The sequence below is a fragment of the Mustela putorius genome, unplaced genomic scaffold (genome assembly GCF_011764305.1).
Source record: "Mustela putorius furo isolate JIRA1106 unplaced genomic scaffold, ASM1176430v1.1 tig00000095_pilon_pilon_pilon, whole genome shotgun sequence".
NCBI classification, from domain to species: domain Eukaryota; kingdom Metazoa; phylum Chordata; class Mammalia; order Carnivora; family Mustelidae; genus Mustela; species Mustela putorius.
This window is the reverse complement of record NW_025421280.1, coordinates 4,717,786-4,744,400: the sequence shown is the minus strand read 5'-3', so window position 1 is coordinate 4,744,400 and position 26,615 is coordinate 4,717,786. Positions and strand designations below refer to the sequence as shown.

The window sequence follows — 26,615 nt, the reverse complement described above, 5'->3', positions numbered from 1 at the left end:
AATTCAAAAGGTAATTTCCATGTACACAGAAGCAGTTTTAATATAACATGCTAACTACCTAGTATACTCCAATCCTTCAAATACAGGAAACTAATTTTAGAAAAATTACCTTCCTTAACCAGAAATAAAGTAAATAAATCAGTTTTATTTCCAAAGTACCTAGAGGCCAAATGAAGTGCATTAGTTTCAGTGAACGACCACAAAATTCATTTAAAATTGGGCAACATATTCTATCATTTGAATCCTAGAAATCACAGATCTCTTTGGATAAACAACAAATTACTTTGGACCTACTTTGACAGGATACTGATTACAATACTAGAATTCATCACTATTGATTTTAGACATAAGAAATGATATTTATAAATTATAGCTAAAATTACATAACAATGATTAATCACAGCAGCTACTGCCTGGTTACACCAAAAACAAAACAAAATCCAAAATTCAATACCTTTTCTTTTATTGCTTCCTGGTTGAAAACAGCTTTCTTCCTTTCCTGTTCAACTTTCATTTTCTCCATTTCTAACTGACTATTCAGTAGTATCTAATGGAGAGAGGTACAGTTAGATAATTTCTGTACTAAATCATCCTTTTAAGTCCATTCATTCCAAAGTCAAGAACATAAAGTATGTATTCCTATTTGTTTTACTCCTAAAGACCAACTTCCGAAAGTAGTCACATTGCTCACTGCACCAGGGCATCTCAATAGTTGGCTACCATCCCCAACCATTCTTTAGTGGAGAATTATCCCCTATCATTCTCTAGAGGCAACTGAACACTGATAAATACCTTTTCTTTCCTTGTCTCTTCAAGTGTTCTTACGTATTCATCTTTTAGATTTTCTAATTCAACCTGGTACCTACAAAGATGATAGTACATGCTATTGAAAACTACTTTATTAACTCTTTTTTTTTTAAAGATTTTATTTATTTATTTGTCAAAGAGAGAGCGAGAGCAAGCACAAGCAGACAGAGTGGAAGGCAGAGTCAGACGGAGAAGCAGGCTCCCTGCGGAGCAAGGAGCCGGATGTGGGACTCGATCCCAGGATGATGGGATCATGACCTGAGCCGAAGGCAGCTGCTTAACCAAGCCCAGGGCAGCTGCTTAACCAACTGAGCCACCCAGGCGTCCCTTATTAACTCTTTAATAGACATTTCTACCATCAGCTTGATTTTCCAAAGGTATTCTCCAGATGACAGGGATTTTACACTCAGAAGCCAAGCTAGTACTTTTGTGCATTTTATTACATTGCTGCTCCGAGCTAGGATTTAATTTAAAAAGAGACTTTCTAAGAAGAATTTGAATACCACCATTCTGGAATAACTTCAGATTCTGCAAAAGCTTGTTAGGGAGTCTTATGAAAGTTATTTGTATAGGTTCAAGTATTTTACTTCATAAATCATTTTTACTTGGCCATTTTTTTTTTAAACTAGAATTTCTAAGGAAGAACTCAGGGAGTAATACCACACTAATCACAGCCTTAATACAATTTCAGATAGATGGATTTTATAGCTTGTACTTCCAAAGAACCCATACATTTACTTAGAAAGACCAGAACACTGACTGCTAAGACCTTTGTAAAATATAAAAATATAAAAATAATTCCAATGAGTAATCCCCAAACTATTTTGTAGTTACAGACTCCTTTAAAAAAAAAAACCCTATTAAAGTAATAAATTCTTTCCCTGGGAAATGCAAATACATACAGAACATGCCACACAATTTCACGAGCCTATATAAAGTTCAATAAATCCCCAAAGCATCCTGCTGTAACATCCTTTTACTAAATTAATTAATTTAAACACCATAACATCTTTTTTTTAAGTGCTTTAATATGTCACAAAACTATCAAGAATAATACTCAACAAACATACTCACCTATTATTTTCATCCTCAAGTTTTCTTAGCTTATTTTTCTCTGATTCTAACTGGGCCTGAAATCTACTGTTTTCCTGTCTTAAGAGAGAATTCTGTGACTCCATGGAGGACATCTGAATTTTGTTGGCAAGAAGTTCTTCTGCAGCTGCACGTTCTCTTTCAACTGCTGCTGCTAACAAAGTCTGGGATTCACCTAATTGTAGGATAAAAAAGAAAAATCACATATACTTATACCCAAGACACCAAGTATATTCTGACTTCAAACAGTTAATGATTCACGTAGCCACAGAGGAATCTGTAATGGCTTATTGCCTAAGGCAGAATGCCTACATAGACAAAAGAACAAATCTTAACTTACAGATATGCTTTACTATTTTCCCTTATTTTAACTTGAATGTGGAGGCACATATTCAAAGAGTAAAGGACTACAAATGGTGCTGGAGCAATTGGATATTCACAGTCAAAAAAGAAAAAATCAGGGGCACCTGGGTGGCTCAGTGGGTTAAAGCCACTGCCTTCGGCTCAGGTCATGATCCCAGGGTTCTGGGATAGAGCCCCGCATCAGGCTCTCTGCTTAGCAGTATATGCTTCTATTTAGCTCTCTGCCCCCCGCCCTGCGCCTACTTGTGATCTCTGTCAAATAAATAAAATCTTTAAAAAAATAATCAAACTAAATTACAAAAACTTATATATATATATACATATATATTTATATACATATATATTACATATATAATTGTACACGAAAATTAACTCAAAATGGATCATAAACTTAAGTGTAAAACAAAACTATAAATATTTTAGAAAAAAAAAATAACACAAGAGAAATCTTCAGGATCTAGGAACAGGCAAATTACTTAGGTTTGACACCAAAGCAGAGCCAGAAAAAGAAAAACTGATAAACTGGACTTCTTCAAAATTTACGCCTTTGTTTTTGTGGAACAGGATAAAAAAGACAAGCTACAGACCTGGAGGAAAAAATGCAAGCCACATTATCCATTGTCTAGAATATGTAAAGAAGTCTCATAACTCACCAGTGAAAATAAAGAGAATCCAATTAGAAAACGGGCAAAAGACATGAAAAGGTGGGGTGTCTGGGTGGCTGAGTTTGTTAAGCATCTGCGTTTGGCTCTGGTCATGATCTCTGGGTCCTGGGATCAAGGCCCTTTTTGGTCTACTGACATAGCAGGGAGCCTACTTCTCCCCTCCCTCTGCCCCTTCTTCCTGCTAGTGCATGCTCCCTCAAATAAATAAATAAAATCTTTGAAAAAAAAAGACATGAAAAGGTATTTCACTGAAAAGAATATACAAACAGAAAGTAAGCACAAGGGGCGCCTGAGTGGCTCAGTGGATTGGAGCCTCTGCCTTCAGCTCAGGTCATAATCCCAGGGTCCTAGGATCGAGCCCTGCATCGGGCTCTCTGCTCAGCTGGAAGACTGCTTCCTCCTCTCTCTCTGCCTACTTGTGATCTCTGTCTGTCAAATAAATAAATAAATAAATCTAAAAAAAAAAAGAAAGTAAGCACAAGAAATGATGTGCAACATGAGTCATTAGGGAAATACAAATGAAAATCACAGTAAGATATCACTACATGCCTGTCTGATGGACTAGATGAAAAAATAGACACAACACAAAATGCTGGCAAGGATGTGAAGAAACTAGATTACTATTGCAACTTTGGAAAAACAGTTTGGTGTTTTCCTAAAAACCTAAACATACAACTACCCTACAATTACCCACACAATACAGCAACTGCATACTTAGGCATTTAGGCAGAGAAATGAAAACATGTTCACACTAAAACCTATACAAGAATGTTCACAGTAGCTTTATCTGTATAGAAAAAATCTAGAATGAGCCCAGATATCATTCATCAAGTAGATGGTTAAAGAAAATGTGGTATGCACATACCATGGAAATACTCTTAGCAATGAAAAGACTAAATCACTGATACACATGGTAACTTAGATGAACCTCCAGGGAATTATGCTGAGAGAGAAAAAGTGAATCCAAAATTGTCACACAGTATATGCTTCTATTTATATAACATTTTGAAATTCCGTAATTTTAGCTGGAGGACAGTTTAGTGGTTGCCAAAATTGGGGACACAAAAGGAGGGCCACGAAGGTGAGAAAGTGAGGTTCTAAAGGACAACATAAAGGATCTTTGTGGTGTTGGAACCGTTCGACATCTTGAGTGGGTACATGAACCTACAAAACTGATGAAATTGTGAAGAAGTTAATACAAACACACACGCACACGCACAAATAATGGCCACTAAAACTGGGGAAATCTGAATAAAACTTGTACCTTGTATCTGTGTCAATACCCTGGCTATGATATTATACTATGATTTGCAATGTTAACACGTGGGGATATTGGGTACAGCATGCAAGGGACCACCTCTATTATTTCTTATAACTGCATGTAAATCTATAATTATCTCAATAAAAAATTTCAGTTAACAAAGATTAATGGATACAACTCTTGAGATTTTTTTCCCACCAAAGTAGACTTAATTTCATTTTATATTGTTACATAATGTATTTGTAATCCTATTAAAAGCATTCTTTGGGGGGCAGCTGGGTGGCTCAGTTGTTAAGTGTCTGCCTTTGACTCAGGTCGTGATCCCAGGGTCCTGGGATCTAGCCCCACATCAGGCTCTCTGCTCAGCAGAAAGCCTGCTTCTCCCTCTCCCTCTCTCCCACTCCCCCGCTTGTGTTCACTCTCACTGTATCTCTGTCTGTGAAATGAATAAATAAAACCTTAAAAAAAAAAGCATTAGTTGGTATTTGTGTCCCATGGCTTTGCTTATATTCCAGCACAATACCACATATCCCTGAGAGGATGTAGGTTCAGTTTAAAAACAACAATAACAGGTTCTAGTCTTCATTTACTGCTAAAAAATATTCATTTCAGAAGGTGTCATTTTCAGATGTCTGATTTTCACAGCAAATGTCTCTTAATAACAAATGACAGACCTAAAATTTATTCCTATAATTTAAACAATATATAAAGGTTTGTCTAGTTCAGTGATTTTTTTAAGGAGATGAATCTTTTTCCAGATGTAATCTCACATGAAACTCAAAAAATAAAAAAAGATTGAAAAGAAGGCACTAGTTTCATTAACACAGCATGGAGGGATATATCAAGTACCTTAATTAAAGAGCGGCCCTCTCACCATGACATGGTAAGCAAAGACTGATACTAAGATAGTCCTAAGACATCTTAGTATCACTGAATACTGTTTGAAAACCACTAATCTAGTCTACCCCTCATGACTGACAGGGACACCCATTTAGACCTGCTTTTATCACTGTAACATGATCTCTCTCAAGTAACAATTAGTTTTAGGCATAGAAAGGACACATGAATTTTTCATGAATTAGCTAGCTTCTGGGATATCTAATATATGTGTGTGTGTGTGTGTATATACACACACCACATATATATGCATACACTACTTATCTGTGTTTACATAAACAACTTGGAATAATTATTTTCTTTTCTTTTTTTTTTTAAAGATTTTATTTATTTATTTGACAGAGAAAAATTACAAGTACACTGAGAGGCAGGCAGAGAGAGAGAGAGAAGGAAGCAGGCTCCCTGCCGAGCAGAGAGCCCGACGCAGGACTCGATCCCAGGACCCTGAGATCATGACCTGAGCCGTAGGCAGCAGCTTAACCCACTGAGCCACCCAGGCGCCCCAGGAATAATTATTTTCTTAATAATAGTACATAAGGGCAACCTGAAGCATTTCTATGAAGAAGGCTCTTAAGACTCCTCAGAATCTCACAGACCTGTACCCCTGGGGCAAATAATACGTTATATGTAAATTTAAGGAAAAAAAAGGTCTCCTCAGAATCTGTCTAGCAGAGTTTGATCAGGATCCTCCTTAGACCTATCTCTGTTCTTGGAATTCTATCAAGGACTAGAATCATATCTAATCTCTACCTCCTTTTATATTGCAGACAAGCTAGAAAGGGGTCAGATGTAGCAAAAGACAAGGAAAAAAATGACTTGCAATGGTCTGTAAATATGAAAGGATAACATGGAAGTATATGGGACAGATTTTGACACACTGTGTAAAAGGAAATCAAATGGTTTGAAAGGGTCAATTAGGATATTAGAAAATCAAAGTAAAAAAGGAGAAGAGGTAAAACTATACAAGTTAGACATAAAGAGTAACTATCAAATCAAGTGGATTTCAATTTCATACCATTATTCTAATTCCAAAAACAAGAGGAAAGGGCTTCTGCATTGAGCTTAAGAACTAAAGCACTTACCAAGTCTATCAGAAAGATTCTTCTCTAACTTCTCCCACGATGATGTCTGGGACCCCAGAGTTGCTTGCAAATTTTCTATCTGTCGAAGCAACGGTCTTGTTGTTGATGAAACACTTTGACTCAGCTCTTGGTTTCGATTCTCTGCTTCCTGGAGTCTCTGAATCATGAAATTCTTAAGTCATTAACACTAACACCAATGAAAACTCTAAAAATACTAGCAAACAAACTTTATGAAAGATTTTTGGAAAGTATTATTTCACCAAGAGGAATTTGTTTTTTAATTACATTATTTTCTAATTATTCAATCCTTAAGGTAGTTAGAATGCATAACAGTGTCTAAATAATTGCTTCTTTACAAAGCTTTTCTAATATAAAGATAGCTTTTGATTACCTTATGGTAAAAAAGACTATCATCCAAACCTCCCAGCAGTTGCCTCATCATCCAAATATTTCTAAGTATTTACAGAAACAGAAAGATCAATCTGAGATGCATTTTCTCTCCCCTTTTCCATGCATGTTCACTGACTGAAAATTAATAGAATATTGGTATAAAAACTGGAACTGATTATCTGCCCCATGGTAAGCAAAGACTGATACTAATAAACTGGCTATAACAAATGAAAAAACAATACTAAAAATAAAACTGTCATTATAAAATTACTTTCTACGTAACAAAATTAAGGCTTTTCATGTTTATTTTTAAGGTGTCCACTCTGGTATTATTCATATAAGCTACAAAAATAGAGCAAATGATAAACTATGGTAGGAATCTGCTCAATACCATGATTATTATCTCCACTGAAGGATTTTATTATTTCTAGGAAGACACATCTTAGATTTGGGTCTACGAAAACTGTGACAGTACCTGCTGGAGTTCACTGATCTCGTGGCGTAAATAATCCTCTTTTCTGGCAGCTGCTTGTTCTGCACGTTGCAGGGCCAGTCTAAGGTCTCCAACCTGTACAAAGAGAACCAATACACTATCACAAACAATATCAAAACATTACTTCTAACTCCTGACTACATTCTGTATTATGCTGACCTACTGTTTATGTATAATACTTACACTATCCAGTGAGCTCTTACATACGATTATGACATAACCCATTCATCAAGCAGTTGTGAACTGTATGTATACGCAATAAATATATATTAAGCCAAAAAAAAAAAAGGCACATAAACTGGCACAGCCACTGCCATGCAATATAGGAGTAGAGACAGTGCCTCTATAAGTGTCTGTAAGGCGGAATGTGATAGCTATAAAAGCTAGCTGCTATACTCATACGCTGCTGTAAATGTAAACTGCTATAGTCTTTTTGTAAAACAATATGGCAATATGTTTAAACAATAATAAAACTTTTCACTTTCTTTCACCTGGTCATCTTGGTCTTGAGCATTTATTCAACAGAAGCAAATCTAAATATACAAAGATACTCACCTAACACTATTAGCTAGATTAGCAAAATCAGACAAAACAAGAAATAGTCTAAATAGGGGCGCCTGGGTGGCTCAGCGGGTTAAAGCCTCTGCCTTCGGCTCAGGTCGTGATCCCAGAGTTCTGGGATCGAGCCCCGCATCGGGCTCTCTGCTCAGCGGGGAGCCTGCTTCCTGCTCTCTCTCTCTCTCTCTGCCTGCCTCTCCGCCTACTTGTGATTTCTGTCAAATAAAAAAAAAAAAAAAAAAAAAAGAAATAGTCTAAATATCCATCAACAATAATCTATTTTTGCAAATGTTGATACAGCATGAATATTCTCATTAAAAATTATGATGCAGGGCGCCTGGGTGGCTCAGTGGGTTAAGCCGCTGCCTTCGGCTCAGGTCATGATCTCAGGGTCCTGGGATCGAGTCCCGCATCGGGCTCTCTGCTCAGCAGGGAGCCTGCTTCCTCCTCTCTCTCTCTCTGCCTGCCTCTATGCTTACTTGTGATCTCTCTCTGTCAAATAAATAAATAAAATCTTTAAAAAAAAAATAAAAATTATGATGCATGTGAGACAACTGGGTGGTTCAGTCAACTGAACATCTGACTCTTGATTTCAGCTCTGGGTTGGGATCTCAGGATCCTGAGATCAGCCCACTGTCCGGCTCCACACACAGCAGGGGGTCTACATCTCTCCCTCTCCCTCTGCTCCTCCCTCACTCATGCGTGCATGCACGCTCTCTCTTATAAAATAAATGAATAAATCTTTAAAAATAATTATGATGGATGTAAAGAATATGTAAAATTATATAATTTAATCTTAAATGAGAAAGCTGTAAAATAATGATACCAATTATTTAAAAATATATAAACAGAGAGGAGGATAAGAAGTTAATACCCCAAATTGACATTATTTAGAAATGTGATGACTTTCTCTTTTAAAGATTTTTTTTTTTTTTAAAGATTTTATTTATTTATTTGACAGAGAGAGATCACAGCAGGCAGAGAGGCAGGCAGAGAGAGGGGAAGGGAAGGAAGCAGGCCCCTGCTGAGCAGAGAGCCCGATATGGGACTCGATCCCAGGACCCTGAGATCATGACCTGAGCCGAAGGCAGCGGCTTAACCCACTGAGCCAATCAGGCGCCCCTAAAGATTTTATTTATTTGAGAGAAAGAGCATGCACACAAGCAGGGAGGGGCAGAGGGAGAGGGAGAGAGAATCCCAAGGTGACTCCGCACAGAGTGCAAAGCCTGATATGGGGCGTGATTCTACAACCACATAAGATCATGACCTGAGCTGAATCCAAGAGTCAGATGTTTAACCCACTGAGCCAGCTAAGGCCCCTAAAAAGTGATGATTTATAAATGGTAGCCCCATGTGCTCTGTCTTTCATTCCCCCACTGTTTATTATTCTAGCATACTTTTAATTTAAAATATTAAAATTTATCCAACCCAGTGGTCAGAAACACAAGGGGTACATTGATGTGATTTATAATAACAAAATACTGGAAACAGCCCAAATATCCATCAGTAGGAAATGACTGAATTAACAATGGTATAATAACAATATAACAACAGTATAAATAGTAGCAGCAACATATTACAAAACTGTGAAAAGAAATTCTGTAAAAAGCTCTAAGTTCTTTTATGGAGTGAAGAATCATCAGAATATTTAAAGAAAGTAAACTGTAAAATGGTATAAATATTAAATTATCTTTTATGTAAGTACTATGAGGGAGATACAAATAAATATGGGTATAAATGTATCTGGGTATATATGTGCGGAGGTATATAATTAAGTGTATAGATTTATATACTTTCTTGCATTTACAAACTCTAATGAAATGGTTACTTATAGGCAAGGAAAGAAGGTGGGGCAGCTAAGCTGGAAGCAAATTTTGTCTTAATATATTGTTTTATAGCTCTCACTTTGGAATCATGTAATTATTTTACATATTTGTGTAAAATTAAATCAAAACTGCACTGGAGCCAATGAGGAGAGAATAGTCTTTTCAACAAATGGTACTGGGACAGCTGGATATCAATGTGCAGAAAACCTAAATGTGAGAGTTAAGACTATAAAATTCTTAGAGGGAAATAGGTAAAAACCTTCAAGACCTTAGATTAAGCAAAGGGATCTTTTTTTTTTTTTTTTAAGATTTTATTTGTTTATTTGACAGACAGAGATCACAAGTAGACAGAGAGGCAGGCAGAGAGAGAGAGGGAAGCAGGCTCCCTTCTGAGCAGAGAGCCCGATGCGGGTCTCGATCCCAGGACCCTGAGATCATGACCTGAGCCGAAGGCAGCAGCTTAACCCACTGAGCCACCCAGGCGCGCAGCAACGGGATCTTAAATATGACATTCAAGGCATAGGCAGCAAAAGAAAAAATAGGTAAGTTGGACTTCATCAGAATTTTTTAATTCATACATCAAAGGACATTATTAAGAAAATAAGACAACCTTAAAAATGGGAAAAAATATTTGCAAATCCTACATCTGATAGGAACCTAACGTGCAGAATACATAAAGATCTCTCACAATTAAACAATTTTTAAAAAGCCTGATTTAAAAATGGACAAAGGATTTGAGTATTCAAATAAATTCCTCCAGGGGTGCCTGGGTGGCTCTGCCTTCGGCTCAGGTCATGATCCCAAGGTCCTGGGATCGAGCCCCGCATCGGGCTCTCTGCTCGCCAGGGAGCTTGCTTCCTCCTCTCTCTCTCTCTCTGCCTGTCTCTCTGTCTGCTTGTGGTCTCTGTCAAATAAATAAATAAAATTTAAAAAAACAAAACCAAATAAATTCCTCTAAAGAAGATGCAATAATATATATATATACAGTCAGGGGCGCGTGGGTGGCTTAGTCAGTTAAGTGTCCAACTCCTGACTTCCGCTCAGGTCATAATCTCAGAGTTGTGGGGTGAGCCAGCATTGGGCTCCTCACTCAGAGAGGAGTCTGCTGGAGATTCTCTCTCCCCCTCTCCCACCACATCCCCATAAATAAAGAAATCTTTAAAAAAAAAAAAAAAAAAGAAAGAAAGAAAAGAAAAAGATACATATGGCCAGTAAGCACATAAAAAGATGCTCAACACCATTAGTCATTAAGGAAACATAAACAAGCACACCACAATCAGATACCATTTCACACCCACTAAAAGGGCTATATAATGAAAACAAATAAAAAAGACAATACCAAATACTGGCAAGAGGAAAAGAGGAAGACCATCATATATTCCTGATGGGAATGTAAAATGGTGCAATTGCTACAGGAAAGTTTGGCAGGTCCTCAAAAAATTATATATAGGGTAACCATATTGACCCAAGAATATATGTCTAGAATAAATGTTCACACAGAAACTTGTAAATGAATGTTATAATTGTGTTATAGCACCATTAATCATAATAATCAAAAAGTGAAAACAACCCCAAGTATCTATCAACTGATGATTTTATAAGAAAAAGCCTGACAAATTTCAGTTTTCCTCCTCTATCTGAACTACATGGACTCCCACAGATGTTATGAATAAGCTCAGGACTTCTACGGATTCTCCTAAAATTATAAGCAACGCTTAGTATTTATCTCTGTATGTGCAAAGACAAAACAGTCTTTGTCTTTTATAATATTCTTAAGTAAGTCTGAAAAGTTAAAAAAAAAAAAAAAAAAAGCAATACTAGTACAATGTGAGCATCACTTTAACAACAGTTCAAAACCACACAATTAAGATTGGCACAATCAAGTACTCTTAGAAAAGTGTCCAATAAGGGGTGCCTGGATGGCTCAGTGGGCTAAGCCTCTGTCTTTAGCTCAGGTCATGATCTCACGGTCCTGGGATAAAGCCCCATATCAGGCTGTCTGTTCAGTGGGGAGCCTGCTTCCCCCTCTCTCTGCCTACTTGTGATCTCTGTCTGTCAAATAAATAAATATTAAAAAGAAAGAAAGAAAGAAAGAAAAGTGTCCAATAAGATTAGAAAGGAAATTTAGCACATGTACTGATACATAAAATTTGATTCAAATAACTAATGTACTCTTTAATTTGCAAAAGCACAAAGTTTTTAAAGACTAATGTAACTCTATTGCTTACCTGAATTGCTAATGTTTCTTGCTGCTGACGGGCTTCTTCTTGGGCCTTCTCTAGCGCAGTAGAAAGTTCTTCTTTAGCTTTCATTTCACGACTTAGAGCAGCTTCCTGGGCTTCGCTATCCTTTGCAGCATTGGCTTTGTGGAGATCAGTAAGTTCTCTTAAAAAATTAGATTGATAATTTCTATTTAAAATAGTTAATTACACAACCACATTAGTAAAGTTTGCATGTGGATTTCCATAACTTACACAAGGAAGGAGAGTTCATCACATAATAAACACTGACTATGGTAATGACTCTCTTTTGAACTTGCTTTGACCAGTCACAAGTTCATATACAGCTAAGTTCATTTATATTGTTAGTGATTAGATAACAGAAAATATGTTTTTTAATATCCAATTTTGATCATTTTAAATGGGTTGCATATTTGTTCATTTTCTTACTTGTATGCACTATCCAGAGCAGCCTGAATACTTCGGTTCTTTTCTTCAAGTTCATCCATGTCTACCTGAAGTCGGCCAAGATCCTTCTCTTGGCGTTCCACCACAGAATTTAGTTTCTTAATGTTTTCTCTATGTTGTTTCTCAACTTCTTCTTTGCCATCAAGGACCTATATTATAAAAATAGACAAAAGTATTTTTCAATAAATAACACCATGGTAAATAATTGTATTTCAGGAATCTTAAGTGTTACAATAATGAATAAAAATTTTAACACTCACTTATTAAATTGCTTGACAAATTATTCCCACATGATATACCTTGATAAATTATTCTAAATGTCTTATAAACCATGGCCATTGTTCAGGAAGTAATAACAATATATATTTAGAACATGGTTAACATTCACCTGTTTTAAATGTTGCAAATCTTCTTCTAGGTCTTTAACTTTTTTATTCAGCTTTGCAATAATATTTTCATTTTCTTTGTCTTTAGCTCTTAATTTCTTAATAATGTTAGAATTATGCAGTTGCTGTTTTGAAAGTTTTTCTCCTGGAAATGGCAAAAAAAAAAAAAAATAAATTTAAGCAATGACTCCTTAAGAATCTGGATAGAAAGTTTTATCTAACCAGTGACATAAAATGATAAGAGTATTTTTAAAACCACAAAATTGTAACCATGAATGTTAAACTGATTTGGACAAGAAGCATCCATGAACGCTAAAATTACTAGGTAGGGGGCACCTGGATGGCTCAGTGGGTTAAGCCTCTGCCTTTGGCTTGGGTCATGATCTCGGGGTCCTGAGATCGAGCCCCGCATCGGGCTCTGCTCGGCGGGGAGTTTGCTCCCCCCCCCGCCTACTTGTGATCTCTCTGTATGTCAAAATAAAAATAAATTAATTAATTAATTAAAATTACTAGGTAGAAGGATGGTAGGTAATAGGATATTTACACCTTAAAAAATGATTCATACCTTAAAAAATCATTCCTACATACTACTTATGGCCTAATGAAAAGAAAAATGTGCTTTTAAAATGGAGAAATCTGGCTGTCACCACCTTAACCAAACATTCAGTTTTGGCATCACCAATTGAGGTATATTATGCATCTACTGATATAAGGGAGAGGTGAGTACACAGTAACAGCAATAATGTTTCTTACTAGAAATTTGATCTGAATCTAATCATCAATAAAGTTGGAAAAAAAATTTAAGGGTGAAATGTTTTCTCTGTCACCTACCTTCAAATGATTTGGCAAAAGGAAAGTGCATGTGTGTGCAGAAAGAGATGAAGCAGGTCTGCATAGGTGTTAATAATTGATGAAGCAAGGTAATAAAGTAATCAGCTATTCATTGTTGTGTACTTTCAGCTCTTAGTCTTTCAGATTTTCAATTGTGAATGTATTTCTGGGGGAAAGGCACTTGGATGGCTCAGTCAGTTAAGCATCTGCCTTTGGCTTGGGTCATGATCTCAGGGTCCTGGGATGGAATCACACATCAAGCCCCACATGGGGCGCCCTCCTCAGCAGAGAATCTGCTCCTCTCTCCTTCTGCTCTCCCCACCCCCCCGAACTTGTGTGCTCTCTCAAATAAATCAGTAAAATCTTAAAAAAAAAAATACTTCTGAGGGATACAGAAGCATTAAGTAAATAATTCCATATGAGATCATGGTATTTTCAGTATAATGAACTTCATTAAGCAAAAGAGAACATCATCCCACTTCCTACCTAAATTAATAAATACCAAAACAGTGACACTTGATATAAATAATTTTTTTTTAAATTATGAAACCATGCACACAGTCCTCTCCTCAGTTTCTAGTGTTGTAACACAAGCAGTTCAAGACCTCAGGCTATCTTGAGATAATGTGTTTTATCAATCTTCCCTTCATTCTATTGCAGTGCTTAGACTGTGCTTTATAATTATCTGTATAGTTATATTTCCCTCTCATTAAATTGTAAATTCCTAAAAGACAGGGAGTGTGTCCTATGTATTACTGTATCAAACATAGTATCTGGCACACTAACTGTTAAATATTACCTGAATAAATGAAAAAGAAAAATTGGATAAAACTAACTTTTTCAAATACACCGATTCTGTCCAATTTTTTCCAAACACTTATTCTGGAAATTCTCTTTAGTTCAATGATTTGAAATGTTCGTTCCACCACTACTTGTAATTTAATTTTAGAAATAAATGTACAACATTAGGAAAAGAGTAAAATAAATCATAGTATATATAGCTATATGATGGACTTCAATACAGCCATTAATAATGATAGCAAAGCATTTAATAGCATAGGAAAATGTAAAATAACTATAAAAATGTAAAAGATTACAAATTAACTACATGACCTTAATTGTGCTTAACAATGTATTAAAAACAATTTTAAAAAGGAACTAAAAGAAATTGATAGCTCCTTATAAAACCAGATTACAATCTCTTTTTTTTCTTCCTACGCCTCCTAAAACTTCAAAAATTTCTGCAAGTAACAAGAGTTATTCTCAGAACTAGAAAAACCTTAAGAGGAAAAGAAAGACTCACTTAATCACCTTTTCCAAAACTACCTTCTTTCCTATAATACATATAGAAGTTAATCCAGTGTCTATTTATAATAATTTATCCCATGAAGGATATTTAATTTCTATAACCTAGCTAATTTTAGGTCTTTTCATAGAGTGCTAAGTAACTGAAAAATTAAAACAAGAATATAATGAAAAGTTCACTACCAAACAACCAAACAATATGATGATACTACATAACACAAGCTAGAGATTCAGATACTATATAAACTCCAGGATTATAACCTTCAAATATCTAGGGTTACATGACAGGCTCTAAAACCTGTTCAAAGCTTTTACATGAAAGCATACATATTTATTTTTCAGCAAGTTATTATTATTATTTTTTACCTCCCTAGAAACAAAAAGCTACATACATGTATCTCTGCCTCTGTTCACATTGCTCCCCATTCTTCCATAAATTGTCACCTACCATTTCTGAGGTTTAAGCACAAATCTTTCTTGCTTCCACTTATTTTTTATTGGGAAGTAGCAGCTAATGATGTGGCAAGCATTCCACTTGTTACAGTATTTTTCATAGTTAACTAAATACACACCTTCTTCCATTAATCCTCGGATCTGCTCATCTTTCTCTTTCAAAAGATCTGAAGTCTCACTACTATTTAATCTAGTAGCAAGTTCTTCCTTTATACTTTTAATTTCCTAATTAAAAAAAAAAAAGAATGTGAATACCATAAAGAATTTCACTCTGGGCATATTTTTCTATTTTTTCTACATTCAAAGAAGTCATCAATAATGAAATTCTCTATAAAGATCTTAAGTTTTATTCTGCTAAACTGAGTTTATTACCTCAGTTAGTTAAGTAAACAGTTGGAAAACAACATAAAAGGGGTGCCTGGGTGGCTCAGTGGGTTAAAGCCTCTGCCTTCGCCTTAAGTTGTGATCCCAGGGTCCTGGGATTGAGCCCCTCTTCAAGCCCCTCATCGAGCCCCGCATGGAGCCCCACATCAAGCCCCACATCAGGCCCTCTGCTCAGCATTCACTGCCCTCCCGCCTGCCTGCCACTCTGTCTACTTGTGATCTGTCTGTCAAATAAATAAATAAAATCTTAAAAAATAAAATAAAATGTAAAACAAAAAAGAGAAAACAACATAGAAAACTTGAACTCAGATATAAATAGGTTTTAATACGGAAATGCAAATGAGAATAAGTTAACTTTCAAAACCTTTCTTGAGTACCTCTATATACATATTATCAGGTTAAGCATTATGTTTGGAACAACATATTTCTCCATTTTTCACTGTATTTCTTTTCCTCATCTAAAATTTGCACTTGCTAGTACATTGTGAAATGTGGGAAAACATTATTATATAAAGTTCAATCTACTTTAATAAAGCAGAGATTCAGCACAAACATGTCAAGACAGTTTATCTCTTAAAAACCACAAATGGAGGAGCACCTGGGTGGCTCAGTGGGTTAAAGCCCCGTCTTCAGCTCAGGTCATGATCCCAGGGTCCTGGGATAGAGCCCCACTTTGGGCTCTCTGCTCAGCGGGGAGCCTGCTTCCCTTCCTCTCTCTCTCTGCTGCCTCTCTGCCTACTTGTGATCTATCAAATAAATAAAATCTAAAAAAAAAAAAAAAAAACCCAAAAATGGAAATATGAAAAGTGTTCTATGATTTAAAATAAGGTTTTAAGCAATGATCTGAAACCAAACAGCTAAAAACAACTATCATTAGGTACTTGAACCATGCTTTGTACCTATTGTCATTTTATCCTCACAACAATCTTATGAAGGAAATACTTTATTCAACTACACAAATAAGAAAACTAAGACAACACCAGACTGAATAAACTTTGAAGGTCAGAGAGCTATTAAGTGGTAGAGTTTAACTTGATTAAATTAAACTTTGATTTTAAATTAAGTGGTAGAGTTTAACTTGAAACCAGGTTTATGAGTCCACAAAGCCCATGCTCTGAACTACCATCCACAACACTGCTGCGTATTTTTTAGCTGTCAAAATTTGATTCACCCATCAAGGCCCAGTAAGACTATCCTGCCTTCCATGAAACTTTCCTCAATTCCCCTGGTCAGACTTCATCCTCTGTGATACCATTCCAAACTGCTTATTTGTCTTTCTCTGTAATTTATTTCATTCTGCCTAGTCCTAAATAGGTGTTGACATTATCTATTTTCCATCATTAGAAAAGCCAACTCTTCACTTAAAGTACTTCAATTCACCTTGAATTTCCTACAGATCCTAAGTTTGGGTGGGTGGGGTGGTTCATACATAGCAATACACAAAAAACATGTTAAAACTTGGGGCCCAAGCTTTTCCCCACCTATAGCCCACGGTTTGGGTCTAATTCAGATCTACAATTCAAAGTACACCATAGAAAACAAGCATTATTTAAAATCTAATTTCTCGGTTAGACTGGTCTAGATGCAATACAGTAGGGACAAGAAGAGGTAAGTTGGTTAGGTAGTCTCAGGTTATTGTCAGTATCTGAAACAAGCTAGCTAATTAAAGCAACCTAAGCAGAAGAAATTCTATGACTTATTCCTCTTCTGTAAGAGTATACAAAGAAAAAATACAAATATTAACACTGGTGAAGAAGAAGGAGAGCAACTTAACTGAGAAGGGCAAATGATGAGAAACACTATTAATAGTTGAGATAGAAGAAATAATTACTAACCTTAGCTGGTTACCTATTTCTGAAATAGCCAACGGCTAAAAATTTTAAGAATTAGAACAATGATTCCCAAATAGGAATGACTAAGCTCTCAAGAGGGCTTTTGGCAAAGTCTGCCAAAATTTTCAATTATCTTAACTCAGGAAAGGGTTTGATGGATGTGCACTGGGAGATGGGGAGGAGAGGGTGACACTGGTGTCTTGTAAGTAGAGGACTGGATGCTGGTAAACACCCTACAATGCAAAGAAAAGTCCCACACAGCATAAAATCATCCAGCCCAAAATATGAATAGTGCTGAGAAGAAATCTCGTATTAGGATAAATCAATATGCTTCACAAGAGTCACTAACCCTTGCAATTTTTTTTGTTTTAAAATTATTTTGACTTGAAGTACATATATGTCTGAAGTGATTCGACAATAATAAATGGGAGTAATGATATATTTTTTAAATATACACAGTGCCTTTTAGATTTAATTGTTATGTATTTTAATAAAATTATCATTTATGAAAATTATCCTAATGATCCTAGCTATGTAAATTATATAAATGCTGGCTTAGATTCTTTTAAAACATCAAGAACCTAGAAGTCTAAAGATATTAAAAAATCTATAATTTAAATGTTAATATACTATATGGTATCCGTTAATCTTACTTCTCTTTTTTTCCATACCAAAATATTATGAATGCATCCCTCAAAAATCCATTTTTGTCCAGAATTTAATTCATACTATTTTTAACTTTCATTACCTTTTTAGCAGCATCTCTCTCTTTGCAGGCTAGCTGAACCTTCTTTTCTGCTTCTGCAATTCTTTGAGTAAATTCATCTTTCAAGGAAGTAATGCTGCTGCTTTCTTCTTTCACTCTAAACATTTCACTAAATTAAAAACAACAGACACAGAGATACTTGTTTACACACTCCTAGGTAACAAGATGAGTGCAGTTTGCAAAAGGAAAACAACACTGTCTTCAACATATGTTGAAGACTAAAACAGATTAGTTTTAGCCTTGTTACTTTCAAGAAAAAAAGCACCTGCTTAATTTAAAACACGTAAACAAAAACCCATTATAAAATGAAAATGTCACCAATATTTGATGTGTAAAAGTAAGATAAACAAAATTTTTCATTTTCGAATCTATTTTACTAATCACCTCCTTAGAGCAAATATTCAGTGGGTTTTTTTTAATATCACACTTTTCTTTAAATATACGTTTTAAATCTCTAATCCTAAAAGGTAAAATTTTTTTTGTGTTATTTTTGCAAAATATCTCTCTTCAATGCCAAAGGTAATATGATAAAGATAATGTGAGGAGAAAAGAAATCTCTATGGTGGGAATTTAAAAACTACTGCATTTCCTTTCTTTCTTTTTTTTCTTAAGATTTTATTTATTTATTTGTCAGAGAGAGAGAAAACAAGCAGGGAAAGTGGCAGGCAGAAGGAGAAGCAGGTTCCCGGTGAGCAAGAAGCCCAATGTGAAACTTGATCCCAGGACCGTGGAATCATGACCTGAGCCAAAGTAGACACTTAACTGACTAAGCCACCCAGATATACCACTATTCTATTTTTTTTTTATTTTTTTTAAGATTTTATTTATGTATTTGATAGACAGAGATCACAAGTAGGCAGAGAGACAGGCAGAGAGAGAGAGGAGGAAGCAGGCACCCCGCTGAGCAGAGAGCCTGATGCGGGGCTTGATCCCAGAACCCTGAGATCACGACCTGAGCCGAAGGCAGAGGCTTTAACCCACTGAGCCACCCAGGCACCAGCCACTATTCTATTTTCAATAATTATACACAAGTTAAATTTTAAACATTTTAGCTTAAAATACAGTCTTACATAATAACCAAGTATTTGGGCCTCTACAAAACATACAAAATTTTTCACATTTGTAAAATACTTACTCTTTCAGATTATCATAGGCTTCTTCTAGAAGTGCTTTTTCTTTACTAAGAGATAATAACTGAGCCTCCCTTTTATCCAGTTTCTCATTCAGAAATTCAACTCTCTGAATAAGGAGAATACACAAAAGTCAAACATTTAACCTTAAAAAAAGAAAACAACTTCTACATGCAGGTGTTGAGTTGTAAAGGTAACCTAATTACTGTAATAAATGAAACAGCATTTTCTCATAAAAAGAATTAAAAACAATATTGAGAACACACTGGATTCAAAACAAGAACTCCTACATTCCTGGTAGGAGACTATAAATTAGAACAACCACATACCTGGTAGGAGTATAAATTAGTAAACCACTTTGGAAAACAATTAGACAACATCTAGCTGAAGACCTACACACTCTTTAATGTAGAAAATTCTTTTAGATATATTTTAGATGAGAAAATTCTTGCATAAATATACAAGAATATTTATAAGTTTGTTATAGTAAAAATCTCAGGTGTGTATATCCACCAAAAGAGGAAGGAAGCTAGAGAAAATAAAAAAGATCCAAGAAGGGCTTTAAAGCCTTCCATAATATTCTGTATCTCAGCTACGTAGTGGATATTTAAGTGTGTGTCTGTTACTCCATTTTATTCTTTAATCCAAATATGTAACATGTAACTTTTTTTTTTAGTATGATACTTTGCATTTAAAAAATAAAACCAATTTTATAAAATCCATAGGAATGTAAGTTTAAACTCTCCAGAATATTATCAGTATAAAAGCTAAACAAAAAGTAATGGTTAGAATATCTTACCCTTAGGTCTTGCTGATGTAGTGATTAACTTGAATATGAGGGGAGAAATGATGCTTTTATGCAGTAAAAAAAAACAGTCCTACCTGATTGAGGTTTAGGATAATTTAGAAATCACTTACCTTCTGAAAGTAGCTCAAAATATCTTACTGATATGAAATAGTGTTAGTTTTAGGAATTCAAACTGCTATTATAGTTAGAGCATGGCATTTCGTTTGTGAATAATATTAAACCTAGGTAACAGAATCTGGCACTTTTTTTTACATTAAATAATTCAATACATGGCACTTACAGGACATTTCTTCAAGACATCCTATATCTCAGAGGAGTCTATTAAAGATGCCAAATCCAACTCAATTTCTACATCTAAAAATCACAGGAAAAACCAAAACTGTGACTTAATGTTAAAGAATTTACACCACTTTCCTTTTATATGTCTCAGGTAGAAGCAATTTGTCATTCCTAAGCAATACCATTACTCTTTGGACATTTCCCATTCTTATTCATGTAAGAAAGCTATCAGGGAAACATCAAAATAACATAAAAGAGAATACAAACAAGTAGTTAGTAACAACAGAAACACACTAATAAATAATTAAAGACTACACTTTTTTCATTTAAGATTTGCTACAAATAATATGAACAGTGAAAATTTTTTTGATGTAGGAACAACCAAACATTTGTATTCATTTCAGCACCTTTACCTACAAAGGATTTAAAGATATCTGTTACCTTAAGATAATCCTTTGCAAAATGACAAATTAATGAGCACAGCATACAAGAATTTTAAGGTGAAAGGACTCAACAGTGATGGTGCAAGACAGAAACTTTTTTATGCTTAGTTATATGGAAATGTCAATTTATGTTATTATAGTTGTCTCAGAGAAATTTCAAATAATTTAGTATCAATAAATCAACTTTAAAATCCTTAATGCCACACTTAAATGTCAAAATGCCTGCCTTTTTTAATCAGTACAAATCATTATACAACACTGAATGTTAAAAATAAACAACTAAAATAAAATAAACAATGATTTAATCTCTGGAAAGCATATCCCCAAGTCCCCTTCCAGTCTCTAGAGTTACCTTGCAAACATCTTCCTTTTCAGAATGCGCTTCTGGCTTACTTTCAGCAGCTTCACGCTCCTCAGCCACCTTGTCTAAGAGAGTATGTCCTTCATTTATTGGTGTAGCAGAAACCAAAATATCAGGCTGTTCACAATTAACAGGTGTTGCACTTCGTCCACTTTCCTCCATTTCCGTTTCCTCTGTGGGTACAATTAATGTTTCATTCACTTCTTCTTCCGATTTTCCTTCAACAGATTCATTTATTTTAGTTTTGGGAGTTGAAGGATTAACTATAATAGGTACTAAAGCATATCCCTTGCCTGACAGTTCATCATCTGAATTGATTTCACTTACACTACGGCTATCTAATGACTGTACACTAAACGAGTCTATTCTTTCAAAAGCATCAGATGAGCAGCAACTCTCAGTGAGTTTTTGGAAATCATCTAAACGATTATATTCGGGACAGGCAGATGCCGAGAGAAGCTGAAAAGATGTCTGCATCAAGTGAAGACTTGATTTGGAATCTGTAGTCTCTTGTCTCGAACTTGCTGAGCTCTCACTTATTACACTTTCATGATCTAAAACTTCAATGTCACTGGTGGTAGAAGTACCCGACGAGAAGGTGCTAACAGGAGGTGAAGGTGTGTTACTCTGTCTGTCCTCGTGTTTTTGTTCCTTAGGTTCCAAAGCCATGTCCTTCGTGTCTGCTGCAGACATACTAGATATGTTTTCTCTAGTTGTTTTCACATTGCTTACACTTTCAGACACTTTCAAATGTACAGTTGACACCTTCATATCAGATTCTTTATTAACAGTTTCTTCATGCTTGCCCTCAGTTTTAGGCGACAGAGCATCTATTGCTGGAGTTTCCCCTGATGCAGATGGGGTAGAGTCTTTTACTTTTGACTCAGTTATTTCAGATGTTCTTGACTGTCCAGTGTGCAAGGATTCCTGTAAAGTGCTCTTCACTTCTTCTTCTGGTCGTTGTGATTTAGCTGGTGGTTTTGACACCACTGGACTCTTCTGAATGGTCTCCGTTGGAGAGAGAAAGGCACTGAAGAAATTTTCAGATTCATCTACCACAGTTCTCCGAACTGGCTTTGTAATTGCTTTAGGAGAGGCTACCGGCTGACTCTGAGGTTCAGTGTTTGACTTTAACCCCCAGGTTGAAGAATCCCATCCTCCACTGACAGGAGTACTTATTCCTTTGACAAAATAAAATAAATAAATAAATATTTTATGTTAATATTACAATCATTATAAGTCAATGTAAATAAAGTTTAAAAAAAGAAAATTTATGGAATACAACCTATAATTTGGACCTGATAAGATCCCTGTTTACTGTGTAATTCATTAGTTCATTGTTGAATTTTGGGCCTTAAAAAGGAAAACTGATATGGATCTGCCCAAAAGGAACTAGGAGCAAAGATTAGAGGCCAAAATGGCCTACCAGAAGCAAGTATGTTATAACATTAAATAACACATTAAGAGAGTACCAGTGTATGTTCTATAACTCATGCAAAGTCTAAGTCTATCATGCATCTCACAATAGGTGGTACCCTCACTTACAGGTCATGCATGAGTAATCATACCAAATTGACCCTACCTTATATTCAATTAGTTTAATTTTATCCTTCTATTAATTTTATTCTCCTAATATCAGTAATAAAATATGGTTATGAGTTGGACAGAGGGTAACATTCAAAAACTAAATTAAACATACTAATGACGAATGTTCTTTTCCAAAGATCAAAGTAAACTGATGGGAACAGTACCTTCTAGAGGACAAATTCACTTTTATCTACCTAATGACAAACTCATTCTCCAAGTGTCACTCTCTAAACCCACTCTATGAGAAAGTTTTGTTCCCTTCCTAAATTCCAAATTTAGGAGGAATTTAGAAGGTCTTATGAATTTCAGGGCCACCTAGCTGGCTAAGTCAGTGGAGCATGTACTTCAATCTCAGGGTTGAGGGTCTGAGCCCCACATGGGGTATAGAGGTTACTTATAAATAAAATCTAAATGGGGTGCCTTGGTGGCTTAGTCAGTTAAGCTTCCAACTCTTCATCTCAGCTCTATTCTTGATCTCACAGCCAGAGTTCCAGCCCAGTGTGGAGCCTACTTTAAAAAAATAGTAAATCAATAAAATAAAGCCTTAAAAAAGGTCATATGAATTTCAAAGATATTCATTTTTTTAAGAAGTATTGGGTTTTTAAAAAATATATGTATAGATGGTAGTTTACATTGTGGCTTTTTAAAAAAGTACACTAAGGAGAAAATAATTCCTGGGTAAAAAAAGATAATTCAGTCACAGAAATACATGCTACTAAAAAACCCAATGATAAAACAAAAATGACATATTTACTAAAATATTTAAAGCATTTCTTTTAAAAAAATTCTTTTTTTTAAATTCAAAAGTGGCTGAGCAGAATTACCAAAAATTCTGCACAATGAGAAGTTGGTGGGGCGTGAACAAGCACTGAAAAGCTCCTAGAAACTATTAAGCCCTAAATTAAAGTCTGTCCTATAATACGCTTCAGATGTATGGAAGTATGCAGGAAACTTTAGTTTGGGGTCAGTTTTATACCCAATAGTTTAATATATGAAAACACTGAAAAAAAAGGAAAAAGCCAAAAGTAAAGATGCAAATGGACAAGCAAGATTAACGGTGCTAATTAACTTAACGACAGAAGTTAAATTTGCCTCTTGAAGAGGCTGAAGAATGTTTTATATAAATCCCAGGGGTCATCAGATATCCACTGGTCATCTTTGAGTAAGGCAATGTAAAACACAGGTGATCAATACGTATTCATGGCATTTCACTAAATCTGAGTCTATTTTGGATAACCTATTTTGAAAAATGAATCATATAGACTGATATGGGAAACAAAGGCACAAGAAAAATTATTAAATTTCCTTACCACTAGCAGTCCATTGACAAGTCCTTGAAACAGGCAGAGTTCCTTTAGGAACTCAGCTGCCTCAACGTCAATACCTAGCTAAAGGCAAAAGGAAATCTTAGCCAGACCCCCCAGATCCTGTAAGTCTACTCTAAAATATAAAAATTCCTTTAGAAATCTCCTTTATCGCTATCCCCAAGATACATGTTGGCAACCATCCTCCTAAAGATATAACCCACCAATATACATCTGGAGAGTCTCACGACTGAGTTTTTACTAAACAGCAATAAATGACTTTCTCCTAACAACAGCCAGCCCCACTTGAAGGTATAAAATGGGCCACTCAGGACCCCGGTGCAGCTCTTTCTGCCCATGGGTCCTGTCCGTGCGCTTTAATAAAACCACCAAAAATTCCTTCTTGGATGTGAGCTTCAAACCCTAACATCTTTCTTACATCATAGAGGATTCAAGCCCCGGAGTTCATAAAATGAGTATCCTTATACCTAAAGTTTATACTCTGTCTCTTCTAAAGTTTAGTAAATTCAAAATGCAGGGTCTCTGTGAAAGAGGAAGTTGAGATACGCCAACAAGGTCCTATAGCATCTTGTATAAGGTAGTAAGGTCCTGACATACAGCCACGGGCCAAAAATATCTTAAAACGAGGTACCTCCAACTTAGGTCCTGACTTTTCAAAGATGTAAATTTAAAAACAAATCGGAAAGAATTAGTCGACAATCACTGAATTCTTTTTTCACGGCGGTTCAGAGCCCCCACCCCAATGCAAATTTTTACCCCTCCTACCAAAATGCGGAGCTGTTTCTTAGAGCCAAAGCAGCCGAAGATCCCCCTGCGAGATTCAGCTCAAGAAATGTGCAAAGGGAGACGCAGCTCTTTGGAAACACAATGGGACGCAACCCCAAACTGCCGGGCCGGCTCGCACGGGTGGTACCTCCACCGTATTCGGCCCCTCCCGTGCTGTGTAGCCCGAGGAAGCTACTCCGCCTCTCTCAGCCTCGCTTTCCCCTTCTGTAAAACACGGACTGTAGCCAACCTGACTGGAGGAGCTGTCTGGAAAACGGGAAAGCCATGAAAAGGCACATTCCGCGCCACCAAGCACAGGGACCGTTCCTCCTGCCCCGGCCGACAGACTTCAGATGCTGGCTCCCCAGGGTCCGCAGCGCGCAGCAAGCCCAGTTTCTGGGAGCTCCCGCCCCGGGCTACGTCGAGAGAGGGCGGGGCACAAGCCCGACACCTCGCGACCCGGACTTCCCAGGCCCGCAGGACCCGCACCCGGGGCCACAGGTACCGGGGACCGGGGATTTCCCTCAGGAAAGCCGCGAAAACCCACTTGGAGAAAACGCGCGTTTGTGGACGGCTGGGGAGACGGAACTTGCTCCGACCCCGGTCAGCGGGGAAGGATCCCGGTCTGCACCGCTTCGCCTGTTTGCCTCCGCGAGCGCAGGGACCCCCGGGGCCCCGCTGCCCCCCCCCCTACCTGGCTCCCCGTACGGAATCGTCTCGGCCCAGGCGCTCGGCTCCTCTTCCTGGATATCCAGGACCCTGTCGATGGACTTCTGGGCCTGGGACAGGGCCTGCTTCGCGAAGCTGGAGAGCTGGGAGGCGTTGAACCAACTCATCTCCCCTCCTCAGCCGGCAGCGGCGGCGGCAGCACCAAGCGGGAAGGCCGAGGGCCAGCCGAACGGCCTCAGGCCCGGGGAAGGGTGCACCGGAACGGCCTCGCCCCCTTCTGCGCTCAGCGGGCCCTGTCAGCGGCTGGCCATGACCCCGACCGTCTCCCCCGAGCCCGGGATGTTACCCTCAGCCCTGCCCGCACAGCTGGGACGAAAGGCCCGGACTGCGCATGAGCTGGCTTCTTCCACGTACACAACCACCAGATCCGGGAGCCCAGAGTTCCGTCAATAGACGGAAGAACAGGAGGAGCGCTGACATCACATCCGGGACCCGAAGCTTGCCATTAGTTACGAAGAACGCAGAACGATTTCTGTGGATACTGATTCCAGGCATAGCGCGCAAATGCCTGGGCACAGAGAAGCTCTGTGGCTGCGAGCAGAGGTCGACTTGTCTGGGTGGGAAAGCCGGTTTTCACGCCAGCTCCTTCCTAGGAAGAAGCTCAACGTACTTAAAAGCTAGTCCCTAGCCAGCAAAAATTTGCAAACAAAGGCAGTTCAGCCTTCCCTATTAGCGCTCCGTCTGAAAGATTTTATCAGTCCTGTGTTAACGTGGCCTTCAGGTGGAATCCCGAGTTTGGGTTTGCCTAAAAATACTGGACATTTTATAAGGCCTGATCCAGTCCACCTGATGACGTGGGTAAAAAGGCGTCTTCTGTAAGGTATTGGAAGTTAGAGCAAGGGTACGAAAGGCACAGCCTCTTCACAATGCAGGGCCACTCTCGGTCCCAGGCAAAAGAAAACTTGAGAATCACTAAAACTATTACTCTGTTAATGTGCGTTGTGGACATTTAAAATACACCTTTTTCTGCATGCACTCTTCAAACATTTCGCTCTTTGAAAAAAACCCAAATTGCTGTCCTTCCTAATCTGGCCAGTAGCTATGGGATTTGGACACTGTAGCTTCTGTCAACATTTAAAACCGGATTCCATACAAAAATCCGGATTTCCA

The 26,615-nt window shown here is 37.1% G+C and overlaps 1 protein-coding gene across 2 annotated transcripts in view; it reads right to left on the bottom strand.

Annotated features, from left to right (window-relative positions):
- Positions 1–25,902, bottom strand: part of TMF1 (TATA element modulatory factor 1) — a 32,061-nt gene extending 6,159 nt beyond the window's left edge. Inside the window, exons 1-13 of one of the 2 annotated variants that reach the window (XM_004738330.3) lie at positions 25,471–25,899; positions 21,091–22,280; positions 19,214–19,317; positions 18,061–18,187; positions 15,216–15,321; positions 12,510–12,652; positions 12,104–12,270; positions 11,663–11,819; positions 7,033–7,125; positions 6,168–6,324; positions 1,882–2,074; positions 793–862; positions 455–547 (exon numbers count right to left, since the gene is read on the bottom strand). In XM_004738330.3, the coding sequence (XP_004738387.1) occupies positions 455–547; positions 793–862; positions 1,882–2,074; positions 6,168–6,324; positions 7,033–7,125; positions 11,663–11,819; positions 12,104–12,270; positions 12,510–12,652; positions 15,216–15,321; positions 18,061–18,187; positions 19,214–19,317; positions 21,091–22,280; positions 25,471–25,612 (2,742 nt within the window). In that variant the 5' untranslated portion in view covers positions 25,613–25,899. Of the gene's footprint in view, positions 1–454; positions 548–792; positions 863–1,881; positions 2,075–6,167; positions 6,325–7,032; positions 7,126–11,662; positions 11,820–12,103; positions 12,271–12,509; positions 12,653–15,215; positions 15,322–18,060; positions 18,188–19,213; positions 19,318–21,090; positions 22,281–25,470 lie in introns of both variants that reach the window. The other variant, XR_006606090.1, reaches the window with a different exon arrangement.
- Between the last annotated feature and the right edge of the window lie 713 nt (positions 25,903–26,615).